Genomic DNA, 26,069 nt, shown 5'->3' with positions numbered 1-26,069 from the left:
TGCTAACATTCAGGACTAGAGCTGCTCTAACTAGACAAACATTTTAGGGATCAAGATAATTTCTGTTTTTTTAAGAGACTGTGTATTTTGTTGAAAAGTTATTTTAGGATGGTTTTAAATTCTGTGCCAGATAAAGACAAGCTGCGGTCTTGCAACAGTCCAAGCATTCAGTTACCTAAAAAGCAAAATTATCTCTACGCAGACTGGTAAAAGGCACAAGCTACATTTTAAGAAGAGGTAAGAATTTCTGTTCTCATTCATCTCTTTCCATTCTGATGTTATTCCACCCTGCAGGTCATCAAAGTATAGATAAAAATGTTCACAAAATACAACATAGTGAACAGTTTCTTTATAACAATATAAAACTCAACTACATTTAACTTCTTTCTGCCTAAATTGGTTCAAAATACTCTTTACTATTCCAAAAATATTAACTGACTTCAGATCATCCAGCTTTATCTTTATGGATTGGGGTTTGTTTTTTTTCAGATCTGGGCAGACCAGAAAAACCTATCCTGTGAGTAAAGGAAAAGATTATTAGTATTTTTCAGGAAAAGAGTGTCATATCAAAGATGAAGACCAAAAAAAAAAAAAAAAAAAAAAAAATCAAGGAAAAAGTTGACATCTACTGTCATATAACTATATCTCAGTAAAAAATATAGCAAAAGCAGCTGTGAGGCTCAGGTATAAAATAAGGAAAATATTTTCTTTTAAAAATGCCTGAACTGGTTGTCAACCTAACGTTAATGTAATTTTGGATGGACTCATGCACCTTGCTTCCTTACATGTGTTGGCATTGCCTTGCCAAATTTTAGATAATACCTGTTTTCCCCCAAGATAGGTAGTTTTTTAGATATCATGCTCGTATCTCACTTATTCTAGTGCAGTGAAATCCATTGCCATTTGGTAGTAGCATTATTGTTTTTCCCTTCATGATCAGTGTGAAGGTTTTCCTACATCTCTAGCTTTTTGAAAACAAAAAATCTGCAGATCTACTCCAAGAGAAGGTCTCAGAGAAATTCGTTTTGAGACTTTTTGTTAAGTTCTCAAAAAAACTAGAGTAAATCTTCCAAAAAACTTTAAGTGTGGATATTCTTATCACTGTTACTTGTGGCTGAATAAACAAGTGACAAAATATTATCCATGCCACCAAGTTTAAAATTTAGATGCATTTTTAATCCCTGCTGCATAAACTATAAGCATTTGTCATAGGTCTGCTTACAGCCAACAGGGAGAAGTTATGAGTCTCTTGGTATGATTTTCTTTCTGAGAATGCAACTAAGACAATCAAAGCTTTTGGGTAGAATTGTGGTTCATTTGCTATGGGATGTTATGTGTTCACAAATGAGGGAGGAAATATTTCTTCTCATAAACAACCTGTGCTAGCAGAAGATGATGCCAAGCAGACCAAAGCACTCAATACCTTTTTTTGCTTCAGTCCTGAAGAAGAGGTTTAACTGCAACCAGAATGCAAAAGCATCTTGCAACAGTAAGAAAAGGAAAAACAGCAGCAAGAGTAGGGAAAGAACAAATTAGACCCTTGTCTCTGTACCTCTCAAAGCCTAGCAGGCATCACTCAAAATGTGCTCTCTTTTGAGTATAATGGCCTGTATATGTTATTACTAAATAAAATCCAGCCAGGACTGCTTTTGGCCCCTTGTCCTGTGTCCAAATGGGAGGGCATGGCAAATTTGTAGCCATACATCTCAGCTCTTTCCCACCACAAGAGGATGCCTCCCTCATGTTTCCTTCAACATTTTGAAGGAAGTTTTGAACACACAGACAATAATGGTTTTGGTGCACTGGAGTGGTTTTGAGCAGAGGAACACAGCTGATGAACTTGAATAGCCCTTTCAGCCCAGTCTTACGTGCTTCTCATCTCACAACTGCAAGCCAGTTCATCAAGTTACCAATTTTTGATGGTACTGAAAGACTGCTAACAAAAAAAATCAGCTTCTTTTGTTAGCTGAACAAATAAACAGAGGGAATTAAAAGCATATATATGGGGAAAAAAGAAAAATACCCTTTGACTAAAGCTACATTTTGACTAACAGGTCCTAAATTATTTGTGTCAGGTTTGACCATCACTGTACACAACTTAATAAAGCCCCAAAGGCATATTCAAAAGGACAGAAAAACTATTAGATCACTTTATATGGTGACATAATGGTGTAGCTAGTTTAGAAGCCTCTGTTTTGTAACACATTTTTTGATTGCTAAGCAGCTTTAGAAATTTAGAGGAAAAAAGAGAGTCACTTTTCTATCAGCTCTGCATTGCTGTCCTTATTCCAGAAGCTCAGATGGATTTTAGCTAGTTAACAGAAAGAAAAACTGACCAGTTACCCACAATTAGCCTATAATCCTCTAGGCTTCAGATCACCCCAAACCTTTAAATTTTTAATTTTTAGAAATTTTAATTTTTAAAAGATATTAAAAAACAGGATTCAAAGCTTTAAATACACAGTCGTTCAAACTAAACATCTCCATTACGCTATTTTTCTAGCTCTACAAGGCTTACATTTTTTCAAATTAGGAAACAATTTTTATATTATGATGATTTTATTAGTAATTTAATATTATAATCCAATCAGCTAAAGATGTCTCTTAGCTTAGCTTTTTAAAAAATTATAAATCATTCATATGTGCTAAAAGAAGTTAACAGAAGTCTGCCTCTCCAATTATACGTTTTAGATTTTGTTGTACCTCTAAAGGGAAAAAAACTGGAAACTAGTGTAACAAAACTTGCATAACAATACAGCTAGACCCAACAAGGCATTAATTATGCTAAGCTTCCACTTGAACTAGCATCATGTGGCATCTTGTTGAACTGTAACATGTCGTAATATTTGCATGGTAGTTAACCTTTGGGATTCACAGTAAGGGAACTGTTGCACAAAGACTCTCATTTATATCTTAATGAAGAACAGATGGTGGAAAGAAACTTCAGCCTAAAGATGAGATGCCAGCCAAGGACAAAGAAGAAGTTTTTTACAGTAAGGGTGGTGAGACACTGTAACAGGTTGCCCATAGAAGATGTGGATGCCCCATCATTGGAAGTGTTCAAGGTCAGGTCGGACGGTGCTCTGAGCAACATGATCTAGTGAAAGATGCCCCTGCCCACGGCAGGGGGGTTTGGAATAGATGATCTTTAAAGGTCCTCTCTAACCCAAACCTTTCTATGAGATCCCAACCAAGGCCACTAGTAGGCACTAAAGCAGAATTTCCCATAATCTGTATTTGCAGATGTTGCAGGAATTGGTTTGAACTGATGGTCACATAACAGTAATTACGTACTTTTTTACTATAAACATGTGCTGTTTCAGACAAACAGTGCCCCTCTTTGGCTTGGGTCAGGAGGCATCTAGTAATCATGAATAAATCAGGTACACTATACCCTGCCTGTGTGTCCTCTCCTCAGTCAGCAATGAACTGAGTAAAAAGATTCATGCCACTAGGTACTCTGCAGACTTCTGAGGATATCAAAAACAATTGCTAAGATATTCCAAACAGCTAAACATAACTGCATGTAAAAAATTATTTAATGCAGTAAATTATAACTATTTTATTCCACAAATAAGTTGTTGTTAAAGATCAGCAAAAACACTGAAAAGATCAGTGAAAAGTAAAGATCAGCTGACATCTACTCTTTTCACAAAGTGAATTTTCAGCATATTCTAATTAATACATTATGGTGAGTAACAACGTGTATACCAAAACACAATCTAAACTAGCACTACAAGTAGTCACTTCTCCAGAAGCTCCAATTAAGCAGAACATTTTTAAGAATATGAGCAGTCCTCTATTTAAATTAAACTTAAGAACTTAACTGGTCTAGGGCCTGCGTATGCCTTCTGGTCAATTCATCTGCAAGAACATCAAATAAAACTCAAAGCAGCAGAATTTTGATTTTCTTTATCAGCAAAGGCTTATTTTTAAGACAGGGATTGTCCAGCTGGAATTAAACACATAAGCCAAGTCTCACTGCTTAGCTACATTCCAGGCTCTTTTGCATGATGGCTTTCTTATAAAAACTCATCCACTCCTTGAGTTTCTCTAGTTCAATCCAGCCACTTACTGGCTTTTTATGTGAGGATCAAATAACAAAATAGTGTCATATGGTTCACTGGAAGTTTGTTTTGCTAGCACAGTTACTTGCACACATTTGCTCATCAGTACTGTATCAGGTATACCCACAGTACTGCGCAGCGATAGCATCGTACATCACAACCCATGGGCGTACCACTGAGCTCCTCCCGATTTTGTCTGGTGCTCTGGGGTAGTACCCAGGGTAAGAAGAAAACAGATGACTTTTATCTCTACATATCTACCCTGAGCAGCTTTGAGGTTATTAAACTTATAATGCCAACCCTCCATCTTATAGAGCACCAGTTTCCATCTCTTTTACTATCTTTCTTTGCATTAGGGTCTGTAAAGCCATCAGGATAAATATTATCCTATCACAACTGCACTGTAGCCAAGAGCTACTTGAAAACTCTTATTTGAACAGCTCTGTTAGACAGCAGGGCTGCAGAATAAAACAGAATATTACAGCAGAATAAAGTTCATCCTGTTGCTTGCACAAGCAGAATAAAAAGCAACAGAGTGAGCAACTTTACCTTATATTCCACATTCTCCTCCCTCTTCCTCTTTTAAGCACACTTCTGAGGCACAGATAAACCCACATCTACCATTTAAAACAAACTTTTCACTAATCATACCAACAGTGAGCAATACCATGTAACATTACAAACAGAAGTATTTTCCCTTTCAGATGCATCATATAGACAGAACAAATGCAGTGTTTGAAGACCTAGTTTTTTTAATGTATATCCAATGAAAGGACACAAATATGTATCATGAGCAATATGCCTCAAAAAACATAGGAAAAAATAGGAAAAAAAAAAACACAAAACAAACAAGAAATTGAGGCCCAAATCTCAATTTTTATAATAGCAGTACAAAAACAAAACAAGCAAAAAAGCAACAACACACACATGAAAATTCTAGCAACCGACAAAAAACATTCATCCTTCAAGATGGATTTTATTATCATTTCATGCATTTATCATTGGACTCAGACAATTAAACAAAACTTTTGAAGAATATTAAAAATGCATAGCTCATACTGACTGCAAGGAATGCAAATGGAATAGAGATTGTGAAGAAGTAACATTTGAAAATTAAGAACACGTTTTAAATGTGTTCTACTCTTTTTCAAAGAGTAAAAAGGGAGTCAGCATTCAGTTCAGCAAAGCAGTTTTTGTTTCATATAATTTGAGATTTCACTACTTCAATAAGCTACCACAACAGACACCAAACAAGTAGATGCAACGTGTAGGACATTACTTGATCAGAATGAAAACATTAAAATACTTTTCAGCTTTTCTCTTGTGCACTGCTGATATACCTAATTTTAGGCCCATCAGATGTAAAGGTACTAAAAAAATTAAGTTACGTTTAAACTGATAGTTACAGTATATATGCGCCCATAGACTGAAGCAGAACTAACAGTGCACCCATTGAAACAGTCTTCAGCACTTCTTCAGCACGTAACATGTGGAGCTCTCATAGCATTAAAAAAAAAAGAGCTAAATAAAATTTATAATATCCCTGAGACACTGGCAAGCATAAGCTTAATTTTCCTGACAGGAAGCCATTGTTGTGCATTATCCATGGACTCACACCTGAACTACAAATCTGTTCAGCTTTGATGTCTTCTATTCCATTTGTTTACCTGCTAAACTCAGTGATTCCACTAAAAAAGGCCACTACATCACCAAGATATCCAAGGTGAAACTAGATGGTTTTAGAGCTGCAAAGCTAGTTGCAAACTGCATATTCCCTCCTTTAGTACACCTGGAACTAGCTCCTGCTAGAGATGGAATACTTTATAGTCTAAAGACCATTGTTCTGTTTCCATATGCAATTCCTTTTAATATGCAAGAAATTGCTGGCTAGGATCATAGCTCAAGTGTAGCAGGCATAGAGATAGTATATACAGTACACTTCTTTTAGAAGAGTTTGAGCACCTATTGGTTATAAGCGTGACAGCAGTGAAGCATGGAACAATTTTTGCCACGTTTTTGCCTTCTAGTTTACTGGTTAAGTCACATATGCACTTACCATATATCCTGTGGCAGGTTTAAAGTTATGCTGCCTTTGATTTCATCCCCAAAGCGCAGATACCCTAGAGTGGCTAATGAGATATACAAGGCCATGACTATTCCCATGCCAATATTTAGCGCCTGTGGGAAACGCGTGGTGTCCTTCATTCTGTTTTCCAATGGGAGTACCTGGAAATAGAGGGAGAATCAATTACTTTAAGTCCTCACAGTAAGACTACTTTTCTCTCCCCTTTCAAAGCCAATTTTCAAAATTTAGGTGATGTTATTAATAAGATCACAATAATGTTTTACAGCTTGGAAAATCATGATGTTTTATGCACCCAACAGAAATGTTCAGTCACTGAAAAGCACCTGTCTTTGTTGGAAAACAGCATCAGTGTGGAAATACAAAGTAATAGTTACAGGTTAGAAAAACTGACAAGAGAAACTTACGGTGCCTAGATGAAAATACACAGGCAATACGAACAACATAAGGGGTTTTTTTTAACTAATTGTTCAGAATACAAAGGTAATTCTCCTATTTTTATTAGGTATGTCTGCACTGTCAGTCTCCATCACAGACAAGCCTACCATGCACATGGTTGACACACAAGCGCATGCTCAGTCTCAGCTCTCCCCAGGCAGGAAGCTTGAGTCCATGACTACCAGAATACGGATCCATGCTCTTTTTCATTTTGCTGACAGAGACAGGGCCAAGCACACAAAGGACTGCTTTTCCTAAACGTACTGTAGGTGCTTTGAGCCTGAACTACAGCCAAGTAAGCTTGTTGGGCTTGGCTGTATCAAATACAATATCAATATTAAAATATTGATTATTTTATTATTTATTTTATTAATAAAATAATAAAATAAAAATACAATATCAAATACAAATATCAAATACAAAATAAAAAAAAAACTATCAAATCAAGCTGGAGATATAGGCATTAGCAGCATTACTGCATGCGGTTTGCTGGACAGATTTCCTTTTACATGTACTACATAGTGTATAGAAAAATATATTGGTTTCAATTTAACCAATACTAGTTACAAAAAAAAGCAGCTTTCATCCATTAATTAACAAACAAATCAGTATATTTGAATTGCTGCAGTATTATTTTCTATAGGGCAATCACTCCTTTCCTCCTGGTCACCCACCGATATTCACTTCCTGACCTATCATTGAGTATCACCACTGCCAATCCATCCCACATTGCCGTATTTCTCCTACACTAGAAATCCTGAAGAAGTCCTTTTATACTTGGGAATAAAGACTTCTCTAAGAAGATGTACATTTGGAGGCACTTACAAATTTCTGTTCATCTTCAATTAAAATACATTATAAATCTTAACTGAAGATGTTCTTTATATAATTCAGAGCCTCCACTGCTGACGTTTTTTCCTCCAGAAAGCAATCTGAGCTTGTACTGTAACTTAAACTGGTGGACAATGCAAAACTTAAACCACAAAGAGTTTCAAAACTTAAATTAGTTTTTAAATGACAGTGTTGAGCAGCAGCAAAAATACAAAAGCAGACACGTGGCTAGAGATGTTACTTTAGGGCCACAGAAAATATGTTCATTCCTCTAAATTAATTAAGCTTCTGTGTCCATACAGTACCTATCATCTTTTTATATCTCGCATCAAAACTGCCAGGTAGGACAGATGGCACTCAGCTTTTTGTCCTCAGTTGCAATTAGATTATTTTAACATACCTCCTTATCAGGAGGTATGTTATCTTTATCATCCTTTAAAGGATGCAAATTACAGGCAATTTTTCCCTTCATCTGAGTTTTCTCATTCTTGACTTCCTACAAACAGATAGCATCCAGGCCTGGACCAGTAATAAAAACACTCATTCAGCGTGTATCTGTTAATGCTCTGGTGATTACAAACAGAATACATTTTCTGCATAAGTTCTGCCATCTTCTACAGCTTCTGGGAATCCTACTGTAACAATTTCTGCTTGTTAAGGTCTTATTCCAAGCTACATTATTACTCTGCAGAGCTTTAATGGCAATTTCTTGCCCAGCTTATAGATAACAGGAGTCTTTTAACTTCACTGGCCCAGAGATTTGATTTCCAGAGTCTCCGGCAATCACCTCGTACATTCCTGGCAGGAGGCGGGCAATGAACTCAGACACACATGCCAGCCATGAAAAAAAATCTTGTATTTTTTTCACCATGGCTCCTGGCAGGAAAGGGATCCTTAAGACTACCTGTCCCTCTGAAGGACAGCAAAGGCAATCTGTAGGAGACTACTAATGGAGGAAAAAAAATTCCTATGGTTTCAGTCAGAAGGAGTTCAAGTCAAAGGTTATGGGACTGCTCATCATGATGCCTTCTTTCAGCTAAAAAAGCAGCCCCCCAGGCAATTCATAAAAATGCAGAAGAGAAAGAAGCTTCTGAATTTTTGGCTACATCTTCAATTGAAATAGCAAAACATTACCTATGTACGAAAAACATTGGCTATGGCCGTTCTGACAGACAGACATTTAAAGGAAAGATATGTTTACATGACTGCATCAGATCTTAATAAATAACTATTATTAGTAATGACATTTTACACATAGACAATGCTTTATATCAAATGCAGAACGGCTTCCACTCCCTGTCCAGGGAGCAGAGCAGAAGGAAGGAGTATGCAGCACCCGGCGGCATTCAGGAGGTAAGCGAGCAGCAGTTGGGAGCAAAAAGACAGTGCAGGAGTTTTCCTGCTGAGCAGGAAATGCCGCGAGGCAGCGAAGGGGCTCAGGTCCAACCTCCCAGAGACTTGACCCTAGGGAGCTCCAGCAACCAGGACCAAGGCAGTTGGCACAGCCATTGCTGCGGGAGGGGCTGCACAGGAAGCCTGGAGACATTGTTCAAGACTCTGTGAGACTGATGGGTCTGAATAACAGAGGTGGTAACCTGCTGCAAGGCAAGGTCCCCAGCTTGAGCAGTCAGCCTGGCATGTCAGGGGATTAGACCAAGACAAAATCCTGAGGAAAGACACCATCCAGATCTGAGGCTACAGGGACTATGAGGTGCTCCTTACTCAGGGCAGGGCTGAAGGCAACGGTCACCTCACCAGCACAAAGCATGTTCCAAATTGCCAAGTCAGCATGAATTTATCAAGGATAAACCACACTTAGCCAATATCATGGCCCTTTCTAACAAAAAGATTGTCTCTATGGACAAGTGGAAAGCAGTGGGTATAATTTACTTCAGCTGAGCAAGGCTATCTATGCAGGATCCCGTAGCGTCCTTTTGTAACCAAATTAGAGAGATGGGGACTGGATGGCAACATTACAAGTAGTGTGAAAAACAGTCTGGGCTAGAAGGGCTCAAAGGATACTGAGGTCAACTGGAGACTGGTTACATCTGTTGCTCCTGCAGGGTCGACAGTAGGGGAGATGCTGCTTAACATCCTCATTAATGATCTGGATAATGGGACAGAACATACTCTTAGCATGTTGGTAGATGACGTTAAGTCAGAATTAGTAGTTGATACAAAAGAGAGTAGAGCCTCAGTTCAGAGGGACCTCAACAAGCTGGAGGACTGGGCAGAGAGAAACCTCATGAAGCTCAACAATGACAAAACCAAAGTCCTCTACACTGGACAGGGTAATGCCATGCAGACATAGAAGCCGAGGACTGTCATGCTAGGCAGCAATTCTGCAGAAACGGACCTGGGTATCCTGACAGACAAGATGCTGAACATGAGTCAGGAGCCCACCTGTGCACGCACATGGGCTACACTAGCAAGAGAATAAGCAGCAAGAAAGTGATTCTTCCTCTCTGTAGCACTCAAGAAACTGTACCTGGATACCATGTCCAGTTTTAGTCACCTACAAGATAGATATTGATATGGGGGAAGCCCAGCTGAGGGAGGTCAAGGTGGCTAACAGGCTGGAGCACATGAGAGGCTGAGAGCGGAGTTAACTCAGCCTGAAGAGCAAATCAAGGACAGGGAATCTCCTTAAAGCCTTCAGCTAAGCAAAGGAGAAGACCAAGCCAATTTCTAAGAGGTGCACTGTCAAAGAATGAGAAGCAACGGTCACTAGTTGCAACCTTAGATGTAGTCTAAATCCACCCTCTTTTAATTTAAAACCATTACCTGTTGTCCTGTCACTACAGGCCCTGCTAAAAAGTCTGTCCCCATCTGAAACTTAGTTCATAAAGGAAAACAAAGGATCAGTGACAGATACTATGTTCAATGTGCTTGAGTCCAGAGGCAGCATTCAAATACAATTTTTTTAAAATTTCTACCTCTACTGGAATTTTTTTATCTTTTGCATTTAAACCCAGTGAGTCTGAAGACTCATGTTTCTCCAAGAAAACACTTAATTAAAACACATAAGAAGCCAATTTAAAAACATTGTAAGACAATTCTCTTAAGCATACTAACTCTTGCTTTTTAACTATCCATTAAATCAAGTTAACTCATTGAACACAATCATGTCTCTTCACGCACACTAATGAATAGGTCAAAATAAAACACAGAATCAGAGAATCTTTGGGCTGTAAAGAACCTTTAAAGGTCATCTAGTCCAACTCCCTGCAGTGAGCAGGGACATTTGCAACGAGATCACATTGCTCAGAGCCCCGTCCAACCTGACCTGGAATGGTTCCAGGGATGGGCCATCTACCACCTCTCTGGACAACCTGGGCCAGTGGTTCACCACCCTCAGTGTGAAAAATTTCTTCCTTAGATCTAGTCTAAATCTGCCCTCTTTTAGTTTAAAACCATTATCTCTTCTGTCACTGCAGGCCCTGCTAAAAAGTCTTGTCCCCATCTTTCTTATCAGTCCCTTATAAGCACTGGCAGGCTGCATTAAGGTCACCCTGAAGCCTTCTCTTCTCCAAGCTGAACAACCTCTGTCCCCAGAGGAGAGGCGCTCCAGCCTTCTCATCGCTTTTGTGATCTCCTCTGGACCTGCTCCAACAGGTCCATGTCTTTCCTGTGCTAAGGGCTCCAGAGCTGGACGCAGCACTGCAGGGGGGATCTCCTCAGAGTGGAATAGAGGGGCAGAATCCCCTCCTTCGACCTGCTGGCCACGCTGCTTTGAATGCAGCCCAGGAGACGGTTGGCCTTTCAGCCTGCAAGCACACATTGCCAGCTCCTATCCAGCTTTTCATCCACCAGTACCCCCAAGTCCTTCTCGGCAGGGCTGCTCTCCATCCCTTCCTCCCCCAGCCTGTACTGATTTGCCCCAGCAGTTGCCCCGACCCAGGTGTAGGACCCTGCACTTGGCTTCATTGAACCTCATGAGGTTCACACGGGCCTATTACTCGAGCTTGTCCAGGTCCCTCTGGATGGCATCTCATCCCTCAGGCATGTCAACGGCACCACTCTGCTTGGTGTCTTCTGCAAACATGCTGAGGGTGCACCCAATCCCACTATGTCATTCATGAAGATACTCAAGAGTATTGGTCCCAACACAGAGCCCTCAGGGACACCACTCGTCACCAATCTCCATCTGGACATTGAGCCATTGTCCACTACCCTCTGGATTCGACCATCCAACCAATTCCTCATCCACCCAACAGTCCATCCATCAAATCCATCTCTCTCCAATGCAGAGAGAAGGATGTTGTGGGTGACCGTGTCAAAGGCCTTACAGAAGTCCAGACAGATGACATCCGTAGCTCTTCCCTTGTCCACTGATGTGGTCACTCCATCCTAGAAGGCCACTAGGTTGGTCAGGCAGGACTTGTCCTTGGTGAAGCCATGCTGGCTGGCTGTAATGACCTCCCTGTCCTCCATATGCCTTAGCATAGCTTCTAGGAGGATCTGCTCCATGATGTTCCCAGGCACAGAGGTGAGGCTGACGGGTCAGTAGTTCCCAGGGTCCTCCCTGCTACCTTTTTTAAAAATGGCTTGCAATGTTACCCTCTTTCCAGTCTCATGCTACACCTAAACACATGTTCCTGCATGATCAACCTCAATTTAACAATACAACCTTAATTTATACTGAATTCAAAGAAAAGATACGCAAGAAGAAATAAAGGATAAGAGTATCGTTATCCAAAGACACATTAACGTGCTTAGGTCTTGAAACATGCAGCCCACTCCAAGCTAACAAACAGCTCCATTGATTTAAGTAGGGAATGCTGCCAAGTTACCAACCAATACAGTTTTCCATGCTTTTAGTTAGTGTTTGTTTTTGTAGCCATGAGAAAGTTATACTTAAAAATGTTAATCCTGCTTATCCTTGAGTTAGTAGCAGGACTACATCCACCTCCAGATTGAACAGATGACGATGCTAATGCAGCCTTTCCTGCATCACTCAGTCCAGGCAAGAGTGTCCCTTCTCAGCCTCAGCAGTGGGCCCTCCCAGGTTCAGGCACTCTCTCTGAGCAGCAGTAGGCATTTCAAGGCAAGTAGTTATCACTGCAGGAGATGCTTCCCTTGGCAGAACTGATGCCCAAAGAAATTATGCAAAGAACTTGAGTCAGGTTTTATACAGTATACAGTATCATCTACTCCAGACGAGTTGAAAAGCTGAAACCCTCACAGGATTAATATGGAGCCAAGTAACAACTAGTTACACACATATTACACAAACTCTCTAAGCTGTTTAAATTCCACCAGGATCCAAAAGATCCATGAAGTGTTCATAAGCAGACAGAGGCTGACAGGAGGTATGGCACGAGCCAGTGCATGTTCTGACACTGTGTCACTGTCGGGCAGCTGCTGGATAGATTTTTCACTCTAAATTTCTTTCCAGTCCCTGTATAGTCCCTGTTGCAATGACTTCAGAAAACCTAGCATTTTAACTGCATGCAAAAGAGATAAGATTCTTTCCACAAATGCTTTTTAGGTTTAGTTTTATTGCTTCCTTTTTGGAATACTGAAGCTGAACATGCTTTCTTGTCCTTTTTTCTGGAGCCAGAAATTAATTTCAGTCTTCAATTCTTTTAAATTATTTTCTTAAAAAGCTAACAACCTATCTAGATGATTGAATAGCTTTGAAAGAAAAAAACCCACCAAAACAAAAAACCACCACACCTCTGATTCTCTCTCTGTCCAATACTTGCATCATAACATCTTCTCTCAAAAGGGGTGTTGCATCAGTTCAGTATTTCACACTAAGTCTTCGATGTTGCTCTACACTTGTTCAAACAACCATTTCTGCTATAACAGGCAGTATCATTATAATCCAACACCTCCCACACTCTTCAGACCTATAACCTCCCGTCACGTATACAACAACGTATACAACAACAACAAGTACTGGTCAGGGAAAATTTTGGGGAATAATCTTTCCCAAAAAGGCCACCAGGGCAGAATGCTGGAGGCAAGAGAGCTGTAAAATCAATGAGATGAGTTACGTTTCAGAGTTTCAAAGATTATTTTTACTTTTTTTTTTTTAAAGGGTCTTTTCCCTGCTTCTGATTTCCATGCTGTGCTTCCTTCATGCTCTTTCTCCCCCAGTTCACACTAGTCCCCTGTCATAGCCCTAAACACCTATGAAATCTATCCTTTTCACAATTTCATGTTTTCCATCATTTTTCTCCCTCCTCAACTGAGGAAATTCTCCATCTTTTTCTCTGTCCCCTGCTTCGCAGAGATCTTCTTATCGTGTTTGAGACACTGGCACATGTCGCTACCATTATCTTCCTTGAAACTTAATACTTGATTCGTTTAGTAACTATCAACCTTTGGTTTCTCAATTTATAGAACAAGTATAATCCATCTTCCTTTCATCCACCCAATAAACACAAAAGTACCCATAATTTATATTGGCAAAGAAACATAATCGAATCTTTGGAATAACTTGGCTAATCTACCATCATTCATTATGCAAAGTATCTTCCCTTCATTTCAAGCTGCATGCAGTAGGTATAAGCATCCCCCAGTAATACCACTGTCTTCCCATTCTTTGCCTTGAATATTCTGCTACGCTCAGTCTTTTTACAGCTAAGCTGCAGGGGACTGTCTAATTCTAATCAGAAATCTCTACTGTACGTTCTATGACTGGACCAAAAAAACCCACAAAAGAATTCAGCCTGCAGATAATCAGATAAACTGTGATTTAATTGCTATGGCCACTAAGAACTAATGTTGTAATGGATAACTTAATAGCAGACATACTTAATGTTTAAATACATACGGTGATCTTTCCCTTTTTCAGGAAATACCACTAAAATGGCAAGAATTAAGCAATCCCCCGTCCCTTACACTTTTAAAATAAGTATTTCAGGTAGAAGAGACAGCTATACAGATGTTTTGATTAGTTTAAGGTACAGATAACTCAAGATTTTTTGATAATTAAAGTCAATATATTAATCAACATTTACTCAGAAAAAAAAAAATCTATCTATAATCATGTCCTACTGTAACAAAATAAATCTCTGTTCATCCAAAGCAAAAATGCTGAGGAAGCTAATATCAAAGGTATTCATGGTATGTAAACATAACTTCTACCACCTAACCCCCAAAGACAGAAAACTGAATCCTCAGTAAACTAATGCAGCCCAGGCCTGGCCCATTCCTTCTTGTCTGCAGAAGGTACCAATTAATTAACTTGTTCACTGAAAGATGGATATACAAATCTACAACGTACCGGGGAGCTGTCTGCAGAAAAAGTATGTTTTCTCCAAGAAAAATAATGGTCATAACATCTGCCTATTACACTGCTATGTTTTGCTTGCTTGGCCTTGTCCATCTCCTCCTTCACCGTATGGAAAAAGTCTTACGCAATATTTTGAGCAACAAGTTTTTATTCCATCACCTTTAGATTCATTTTTAAAGCTCGCTCCCTTGAGGAAGATACAAAATGTCACTATTTTGCATTTTTGCAACAAACAATTTAATTTTCCGTAACAAATCCCTCATGACTGTAAATAAAAGGGTGGCTACTATTACCTAAAGATGCAAGCCAAATGGTGACTGTCCATCAATTTTTATAGTAAAAGTTTTATACAAAATAAATAAATCCAGAAGCTAAGGTCTCATTACAGAACACCACCTTCTGAAATCTGCTGAGCAGTATCACTCCAAAAACCAATCTTCTCAGATTCCATCAAAGCAGCTTCCTACCTGTTTCACCAGTGTTCCTTTATCCTGGGGTAAGGAACACTGAAAGAAGCCATGCATGCTCCTGGACCAACACAGTTAAAAACCAACACGACCCCAACATAGAAAGCCTAGCAACAGAAAAGGCTTTGCAATTGACATCTTACATTTTAACGTGACCATCATTGAAAGAAATAACCATCCTATTCCGAAAAAAAAATCAATCCATCCAAAACTGAAGGGAAGGAAGACACTGATGACTGTATTTGCTTTTCTGAGAGCAGAAAGTTTCATACACTTCCATTTGACATGAGAGCACAGCACCTTGACAGCTAAACTACTCATCACTTTTTCTGTACAAGATAACTTGAAAAATACACAAAAGACAAGTTGAAGAATACATACCATGTCACTTCCTTCATCTTTCAAATGCCTTTGCCACTATGACATTTTTCCTTTTCACCTCTCCCATTTCCTTCAGGATTTTCTTCTGCTGCTCTTGACAAATTGATATGATTTTTAAGCCACAATGTTTATCAGGGAGCCACTACTGATGCTTGCAGAAGTGTTCAACAGTGGATGATTTCAAATCATCCTCTTTCAAATCCAGGACAACATATATTTGTAAATTTTTTTTACTTTAGGAACACTATTCTTGAGTGAACATTCAAGAAGATTACTGAGTTTAAAAGTCATTTGACAAAATCATATGTGTATTAATAACTAGTATTTTGAGCCATACAATAAAAATCACTCTTTTTTTAACCTATTGCCTCCATAACGCTTGATCCAATGAATGTAAATTATTCTATGACTTGTGATGGTTTTAGTTCACAAAATAAATATCTTGGCAGAATATTTAAGAGGTAAACTAAAACTTCAATTTTATTTATTGTTATATACACACACACACTGCAATGCTACTTTCATGAATGAAAAGGCTGTTTAGAGAGTGGGGGAAAAAATATTATAGATGGTAAAGTTAAGATGCTGCCAGTTAAATGACAGATATGAAAGTCTAAAACTAAGGATGCAAGCATTTATTAGTTAGTTGTTCTCTCCAGGAAAAGTTACAAACATTTTTGCATCTTCACAGCTATATTTGAAAGGTTTGTCATATAATGAAGACTCATATTTAAATATTACTTAGACAATTCCATACGCTGCAGATAAATACTCACTCAGAACATATCAGAAAGGAGGAGGCAATCTTACCTGAGACCGTCACAAGTAAGTGCAAAATAGCAGCAGCTTAGAAGGATTACAGGATGATGGGCGGGGCGGGGGGGGAATGAAAAAAACCGACAGCAAAAAAGCAGAATAAACTACATAAAATATTTCTGAAGTTATTTAACTATGCTGCTTAATTATACGTATAAGTAGTATAAGAAGCACATGCCTCACTCTGGCTCTACCACACATATACTTAAGATAGACAAGTTTTCTATGGAAGACAGGGTCACATCTAAGCAGCAGAATTAGCTTTTGTGCCTCACTGAAGCCATGTGTATCAGACCCCAAAACCCACCTGTCACAAGCTGGCAAAGCAGAACACATGACAGCTTGGCACACTGTCCCTCCTGCTCTTTTCCCATTTCTCCAAAGTCACCAAATCACGTAATTATTAAGAAACATTTCAGAGGAGCAAGCAGTAAATTTAAATGTCTTTATTTTCCTATTTGTGTAAATGCATGTGTATCTTAGGTTTTCTAAGGAAAAAGAAACATTTGAATGTTGCAAGCAGGTATGGAATGCTTTCAGAAAGCAAGTTATGTGCAGGAGTGTTCTGTTTGTGTTAGTAAGGCTCAACATAAATATAGGAAGTGTTAAAAGTTAGAATATGCACAAACAATGGTTCTCCAGGTAAAAGGAAGTTTCTCCATACTCAGGAAGTGCAAGGTATCAGTAAGAAATATTTAATAAATATTTTTATATTTATTATTAAATATTATTTATATTTAACAAATATTTATAAAGAGGTAATATCAAGTTGCCTGAGATTTTATCAGCATTCAGATGAATATGGCAGATGATGAATTTTTACAGTTTCTGATAGTTTCTTTTTTATCTGCTACATCTAACAACATTCTCTGTTCCTACACATTTGCCCATAATCTTTTTCCTCCTCTTCTTACATTAAGCATCTTCAGAAGACAGCCAAACCAAGTGACTTTGCACAGTAGCTACAACACACCTCTTGCTGACATGACATGTGAAGTCCACATTGACCGTGAACTTTTAGGAGCAGGTCATCTCCACAGTCATCAAATCCAGTCACCTACACTTGGGTGTCCAAATGCAAAAACATCCTCTGAGAACTCCCACCTTTTATATTTTGATGTTAAAAGCCTTTGCATCGTCTTAGAAGAACACCAATGAAATTGATACACCCCAGTCTAGAGGTGCGCCAAGCAGATTTAGATGATGTCATGTTACCTGTTAAATGTCTGTTTCTGACAAATCCAGTCCGGTCTTTAAGACAACAGAAGAGTGCCATTGGGTTTCATGAATTTTTTTTAAAGGATAGTATTACTCTGGCAAAAGCATTTTTGACAATGAGAGGCTTTTATCTCAAAACAACAAGTCTAACAAGCTCATCTGCATCACTTTTGAAATCCAAATGATGACATTTTAAAATAATAATCCATTTAGTTTTCTCTTTTTTTAAATCTCCTGGAATTGGTTAGCTGCTGCTTAATGTGATTCCAGAGCCTGTCTTTTGTATACAAACACCACCCTACCTTCTACTGAGAAGCTGTGATGTCCAAGTTCAAAAGCAGTTTGAACAGGCATCTTCAAGTAATAGACTAAAACATCAGAAGCCTTATTTTCCAAACCTGAAATTACTGTTGGAAGGTTGGGGGTGGGGGGAGGAACAACCATACTCAGCTGTACAAACTGCACTTAACTTTGCATATTTATATGTAATAGAGAAGAAAGTTTACCTTTCTTGTTTAAACGTTATGAATCTATTTCATCCTCCTTCCCCCTGAAGCTTATATTAAAATATCACTTCCACATTTGGATTTGGTTTTTATACCTCGAACGACAAAGCCAACCAGACTTTCACCGCAAAGTATTCATTAAGTGTAACTGCCATTATATAAGCATAACATTATGCAAAGCCATTACCTGCACATGGTAATGCTACAGACATATCCAAGCTTGAAGGCCTGGCCTCTTCTGAAAAGCATGTCCAAGAGGTTTAACTACATTTTGGGCATACTCAGGAGCACAACCTGAAGTTACTTTTAAATTCAATAACAAAAATCTCACATTCATTATAAAAACAGACCTACTCACCTTTGGAATATGAAAGAGGTGCTTGAACATAGTTCTTACAAAATAATGTTACACATTCTGTGAAAGACACATTCACTCTACTATATCACCTTCAGCTCCTGTAGTGTTGGTACTCCCTTCTCTTCTGTGGCCCGAACACCAGCCCTGTGATTTGCCAGGTAGCATCACCTGCCACAGGGAATTCACAGCCGGAGAGAAGCCAACGCAGAGAGGGAAAGCAGCAGCTGCAGATTCTCCCATCCCTAGCAGACCTCTGTACTTAGAAAGGTTTACAGAAGGCTGAATATAGTTTCTCCAGCTCCTAATCAACATATTGCCTTCTGAACAGTAATCCTCACTTTAAAGATTAAAACAAAACAGAGTATCTAAAATGGGCTGTTCTAACCACTTAAGAATACTGCATTTCTGTTGCTACTACCATTTCACAAACTGTATTGATGCCACTAGCCAATATGATTTTCACAAGGTCACCCTGATGATCTTAAAATCTTAACTTGCAAGTGTTGAAAACCCAAACCTCGACACTATGAATGATAAACACCAGACTGACAGTACAGAGCCCTCGGTTCCTGTTTGTTAACTCAGTACTAAGGGATCATTGGGTACCTCTGCTGCCAGCTCCTCCTGTTAAGCGCACCGCCATCATTGCCACCCGGCTGGCAAGACATTCACAGGTTCAGCAGGTACCTTACACCAACAAGCAGTGGCCCCATTTCTACAGACAACTCAAATAGGGAGCAAAGAAATTAACAGTACAAGCAACAGACTGCAGCGCTTTTTAGTCCTGTTGCAAGTTACCACTCATAGAGTTTAGCACGCATTAATGTTAATCGGTCCTTTGACGGCACCAACCTTATTTCTGCTGTAGTAACAAATGAACTTGCCTGGACTGAGCAAAATGACAAAACTGTTCAAATCTGCCATCAAGTAAGAGTTTAGATTGAACGCACAGACAGATATGAACAGCTCAATTCATCACACAATCATTCATCACTCAATTCCTCATATTAATTATTTACTTAATTTAGTTTTAATGAAAGTATCTCAAATTTGTTAGATAACACTGGCTGCTGAAATGTTTAACTAGCTTTCAGTATTACACGAGTGCTAGTTTATAGACACTGAGTTGGTTTGTTTGAGGTTTTAAGTTTCTACTATAAATAGGCTACCCTTCCTCCTTCAAGTTATTACAGACACAATTCAATAAAATTAGGTTTCTCAAAGTCTATTTATCTAGGTATCAACTATAGCCAAAGCAACAATACTCCAAAACACTTCTACACTGCTGATTTTCTTAGTACATAGGGACAGCAGTCCTAAACTAATGACAGATTTTAACCAAAACCCATGTTCCTACACTCGCCATCTAAAGAGAAACACGCTTTCTCAAGATCAAGAAGAAAATCCTACTAGGAATCTGCCAAAGCACTGTACATCCCTGAATCACATTCCTCATAGTGAACAGGACTTTAGACTCCTCTGTTTAATTAGTCTCACTAATTTTAATAGTTATTGAAGAACTACGGTCATACTTTAAGCTGATGACAAGTGCTAAACTAAAAGAAAATTAAAAAAATCAATATATAAAAAGCTTTTTGGAACAGTGGGATGAAAAAAAAAAAAAAAATCAGTGCTAGAGTATTTCTCCTGCAGTCTATTATTTGGTTCAAAGAAACCAGACAAACTTGTTTCCATACTGAGTACAGCATTATAAACTGTCATTTATTTTCTGTCTACATTAGCCACTCCCCTGTTAATGAAAACAAAGTCAATTAAGTATCTTTGAAAATAAACCCTCCTGACTGGTATGTCTAAGGTGTACTGTTTAATACTGTGCCTTACAGATCATTTATTCCTCTACTCTGTTGATGATTAAATATTCCTAGCAGGAAAGACAACTTTACACAGAACAAAGGTGGCAGAGAAACCACACCAAGGGCATTTTTCCTCTCTTGTCAAGTCCTGCCTACGATGACTTAACCACCCCAAAAAAACTCAGAATTTCATTTGCTGTCCCTGTTCGTAAGATTCAATAATCTGGCAGCTCTCAGATGAACACAGTGTGAATTAGCATAAAGTATGTTTGGAATCAAGGAAAAGGAAAAATGAGGCCTCATAACTGTTTAAGGACAACTTACTGCATAAAATGAATCAACCATAATCAAATTTTCTGATAAAATTAAGACCTTACGGCTTCTGTTTATAATGCAATGTTCAGATAGCTTCACAGTAGTGTTATTTGCAAGACATTACAGAACAAAATCGAAAATCAAGCCTCTATCAAGATTAAGATTAGTGTTGTGGTTTAGCCTGAAACCAGGACAATTAGGTAAATCCATTTTGAGTGCCTGCTGTCAGAGAGAGCAGACTAAGAAGCTAATCTAATGATGTAGGTTTTTCCCTTACCAGAACAATACAACCACATGGACATAGGAATGACAGTAATTAAGACACAGGGTAACAAGTTATCGCACATCAGCGATACAATAGCAACTGCCTATGCGAGTATTCTTACTCCATTGTAATGTGAATTCAAACAGATTAGCTTACATCTCAATGAAAGAATTTTTAAAACACGTTTCACTTCACATTTGCAAGAGGTCACAAACACACGCAGATATATCACAGTTCAGTCTATGACTGTAACTTCCTGAGCTGTAACAACTAGTTATTAAAATCAATCACCAAGAACTGTACGAAATATTAACTAAGTAACACAGAAGTGTGTCTCTCACTTGGCTTCACTCATCTCTTATTTCACGCTTCAACAGCTTTGTTTAGTTCTGATTATTCAAATCCAGAAAATATTTTTTTTCTTCCAATGTTCTCTATGGTTTATGCAGCTACAGCATAAGAAAGCACAGCAAACATTCTGCATGTTCAAAATATCCCTGAGAAGCAGAGACATATTATTATCATTCTTCATATAGAGAAGAATCATTAAGCTCTAGATTTTGAATTTTCCATTAATTTTAATTTGTAAAGGTAGCCATGTTATTTTAACGGTCTTGTGTAATGGACTCACACAGACACGCAAAGCACATCAAGCCATAATGAACATAAACATTTAATTAGCTTGTGAACACCAGTAACAAAGTGAAAAAAATAAAATGCACTCTTAATTTGCTCTGAAGAGTAAGTAAATTATGATTAGGTAAGAGATTGAGACAGCCTACACAGAAATATGTGCAATAACTGTACAGCACTAATATCTAACAATATCAAGCAGTATTTTTATGTTTTAAAGGTACAATTCAAATGAACTCTACATTATATACTCTTAAATAAAAGAACGAAAAAAAGTTTGGAGTTCTTAAAGATGACATTAGTAACAACCAGGGATTCAATCAAGCACAATGCTCTGGGCAGTTCTTTAAAGGTTTACATTGGAAGTCAATGTTACTAATGCTGATGTAAATTTAAGGAGCTGTCTAATATGCCAGAAAACAATTAACATAAATCAGATCCCTACCTGTAATTCCATAAACTACTGCTACCAAATGATAAGCCTTCCACACTTTCCTGAGGCTCACACGACTCCCGTTTGGGATTTCCTGGCTCCAAGTCCACACCCGCAGGCTATGCAGTACATGAGCAACAAATCTGGTACAACTGGGAAACGTGTCAGACCCACTTGCACTTCACACATGCAGCAAGCGCAGTCTGTCCCAGACAGACTACACAATCTAAGAGCAGCAAGCTCGGTGTAACCCAATCTGTCCGATTCACTGAGCGTGGGTTTTTTTGCTGAAGACCTGTAGGCATCAAACAATCCCAGACAAATGGCTGATCCCCTACAATGGAACTTCCAAATTACAAAAGGGAAGATGCCCAGAAACACTCAGATATATGGTAGCTACACCTCTGCATCAGTCAGGTCAGTTTGACAAACAGTTGATAACAGTTTGAGAAACGTGAGATTCATGGTCACTAGATCCACATATCCTCTGTGTGAGAACACAGTTTTGTAACACAATAGGAGTTAAAGCTTTTGCTATTCCATTCTCCGGGCAGTGACAACAGAGCAGCAGAGTGAAACATTCTGGTTTAACGCGGTGCTGACAGTCCCAGAAAAGGAAAGAGATCCAAAAACTCTCCTCTGTTCTATGACAATCGTTTCAGATGAACCACACGCTGATTTGGGGTTGGTTTCGCTGGGGTTTTGGGTGTGGGTGGTGTTTGTTTGATGTTTAGTTTTAAGCATACAGTAACACTTGCTGAAGTATGTAATTAGATTAGTGACAAATAAAGAGTATGCAGTAGCTTCCCAAAGGTTTAAAGACATTATGACCTACCATTCCCAGAAGCCTCTGGCTATTTTTTAAAATACGCCATGTCGAAAAAAAAGTGCGATCTTGCAAACTTTGCTAGTGCGAGATGCATTCAGAAAGCTCTCATGAACAGTAATAAGTGAATAAAATATTTTTTAAAATCCACTTTTAAAACCCAAATTTTCAGAGTGATAAATCTATTTTATTGACATATTTCAGGAAACAATGAGGAACTGAGTTTCACTGTCAGAAGACCATGAATCAAAAAAATATTCTGAAATTTCTATCCTTTTTCTTATCATCTCCATCTCTGTCAAGTCACATCTACAGACAAATTTGAAGCAAGAATAATAAACTTCTAATAAATCACTTTGTCCTCTGTGATCCCAAAGGAAAAGAGGGGTGCTGAATACGTTTCTATTTTTACACACTCATCGCCTAAAACTGAGTTGATGAATCACTATAATTATATCATAAGTATATCATCATATTACTAGCTGAGTATTATACTAATATATAGCATATTATGATACTTGTTATTATTACACTATTGTCTCAATCAATTTGGAATTAAAGACATTCTTGTAATTTGGGAAGGGGCTAAGTGTCCAAGTAGCAATTGGCATTCACCAAACCTCCGTTTGATGGGGATGTTGTGTCCTTAACTTTTGCCTTATTTGACAAGATAAATTAACCCTTTTCACATCAGCATGGGAGATCAGTGCTTCAAGAAAAACAACTAAATAACAACAGGACTAAAACTGCCTGTACCCCATCATCTAGCACAGATTCAGATATTTTGAAGAGTCAGTAAAAAGCACTTACCACACCGATTCCTTCAAAAGCAAATATTGCAGTCCCAAAAAACAGCGGGTATTTCTTCCAGCCAACCACAGGAGGCAGTTTTCGAGGATCTACTATGTCCTGAAGAAAACAAAGCAAAATAGTGCTATGTGAAGTGCATTAGCTGTTCCTATAATACTGATTGATGCATTATGCTGTAGGAAAGAAAACTCGGTACATGTTGACAGTGGTTTATACATTGCTACTTACAATCCCTGGTCTTCCTCCCAAACTTAGTCCTTTATACGCACTTATACCCAACTTCCCACCCACACACAGACACTTGCAGATATATTTATTCTATGTTCATTAGGCATTTTCACATTTAGAGTATCACACTGACGCATATGAGTGACTGTCAAAACCAAAGGGAAAGCTCACAAGCTCACACCTCAAGCTTAATCTTCTGCAAACTTCACAGAGTACCGCATTTTCTAATCTGCTTTCATACTGCAGATATTCTTCATAACCATAAAAGACAGTAAAAGAAAATCTTTTTAATAAAAGCTGAGTCCCTGCAGAACAATTAATTACTCTCTATCTCCCCCAATCTCTTCTACGTAATTTCTCCTGCCTCCGCACCCAGCCAATACATTGCACCGCCTTTTCTGCCTTCCTCCCCATCCTCCACTTCTCACCTGTCTCGTAACACTCATGCATAAGATTTCTCAAACAACAGTGGTACTCATCATTTACTTACACCATGTGTGCAACAGTGTCTAGCACATATCACTTTTCAAAAAATCATAAGAAAGAAAAATGAAGAGGTTTCTACATGTGATTTTTTTTTCCAGCCATCAGTTTAATTTGTTCCATTATGAAATGCCTCCAAATATGAAAACCAGCAGCTACCCAGAAAATGCATCAACTATTCAACTTCTCAGGAGATGGAAGTCTGCAATATGTATTACTAAAGGGCAAGTCTTAAATCTTTCCTGATTGTACTGGAGAAACACTAGAAATAAATGTTGCTGCTGCACCTGTTGTTCTGTTGTAACAAAAAGATTGACCACAGATTGAAACCTTGAAAGTTCTGTGTGCAACCCATAAAAATTCACATATTCTTCCACTCAAGGACTCCAAGTCATTACAATACATATTTTTGTCTTAAGTGCAACAGTATTATATTTTCTTTCAAAAGTACTGTACAAGTCCGTGTTGACAGCATGTCTTAAGTATTAAGGCACCTCCTTAAATTAAGATGCCTCAATAAAATACGAGATAATTCTGCCTTTCAGAAATTGTCAGTCAGTATATATCTACCAGAGACCAACAGCCACATGCAACAAATATAACTTGCCACACTAAGAAAAAAAAATAAAAATAAACTTTTTTATACTCACTCTAACAATATACTGGTAAATGATCACCAGGCTGACAGCCATGGACAGATTGGCAAGCAATGAAAGCAAGGACAGGCTCTTAAGGTCACGAATAAAGACGAGAAGGATCATGAATGGCAGGAAACACAGCATGTATATTCGTAAATCGGTACTCCTTTTCTCAGAAGAACTGCTGGTGGCACTGACATTTATGGGAGCCGTCTTGTTTTCCAAGAATCCTTCATGGACCTGTAGAAAAAAAAAAAAACCATGTTAAACAATGGTAGCACTGAGCCTCTGTGCACAGTCACGTCACTGTTTTTCTACAGGGGAATTTGTCCCTATGCTCTACCTGCTGAGTGTCAGGCATTTCAGGACCCCTGTATTCTCAGTGCAGAGGGGAAGACAAGGCACTTTCAGCAAGTGTTTCATCCTTAAGACAAATGACGAAATCAGGATCTGAAAGCGTCTTTATCTCACCACTGACTAAAGAGAAAATCCACATGAGCAGCTTAGATCAGACTCCTTTCAGAAAGGAAACGTTTGGTAAAATGAACACAAGAGAGATGGATCTAGCCCTAAATATCAGAGTTTGAATTTTCCTAAAGAGAGTTAAGGGGGTTGGATGATCAACTGCTATCGTACCTAAGTTCAGTGCCTAATAACCTTATACCTTTACCATGCACATCGTAGCAGCATACATACAAAATAATGTTAGAATATGAACCTGCCTGTCTGTCTTTCAATTACAATTATTTTGTCACTCTTCACTCTTTTATGGACCAACGGTAACTCAACTTTAAAAACCATGAGCTCCAAGAGAGTTGAAAGTATCCATTAAATTGATATAAATGCCTACAGATAAACAATAGTACACAATATGAAAGCGTATTAGGGTTTTTTGGTATATAATATCACAATAATTGCCTATGGTGCAATTCAGAAGACTGGGTTTGGAACTATTCACAACTTTCATTGCTTCTTTTGCAAAAATGTTAATGTGGCCATAACTGCCAAAATTTGTTTTGTCAAAATACATTCTGTGCTACGTGCACACCACCATCAAAACATAAAGAGCTGGTGGTTATTCTGCTTGCTGCAAAATGACCACAGTTCAAATCCATTTATTTCAAATCTTATCATGCCTTTTCCCTAGAAGTGTATCCTTTCCTTTTCCCTTCCATCACATTCACCATCTTGCAAATCAGCACGTGGCTGTGTT

The 26,069-nt window shown here is 38.4% G+C and overlaps 1 protein-coding gene across 1 annotated transcript in view; it reads right to left on the bottom strand.

Moving 5' to 3' along the window:
* SLC36A4 (solute carrier family 36 member 4) overlaps window positions 1-26,069 on the bottom strand; it is a gene marked incomplete at its 5' end in the record, with an annotated part of 129,114 nt that overhangs the window by 74,485 nt on the left and 28,560 nt on the right. The window contains 3 exons of the mRNA XM_082009496.1: window positions 6,124-6,293; window positions 23,508-23,606; window positions 24,869-25,096. Coding sequence (XP_081865622.1) covers window positions 6,124-6,293; window positions 23,508-23,606; window positions 24,869-25,096 — 497 coding nt within the window. The remainder of the gene's footprint in view (window positions 1-6,123; window positions 6,294-23,507; window positions 23,607-24,868; window positions 25,097-26,069) is intronic.

Source organism: Phaethon aethereus (assembly GCF_964289735.1).
Source record: "Phaethon aethereus genome assembly, chromosome: 1".
In the NCBI taxonomy this organism is placed as follows: domain Eukaryota; kingdom Metazoa; phylum Chordata; class Aves; order Phaethontiformes; family Phaethontidae; genus Phaethon; species Phaethon aethereus.
Note: the sequence above shows the minus strand (reverse complement) of the source record. Positions and strands in the feature narration are given on the sequence as shown.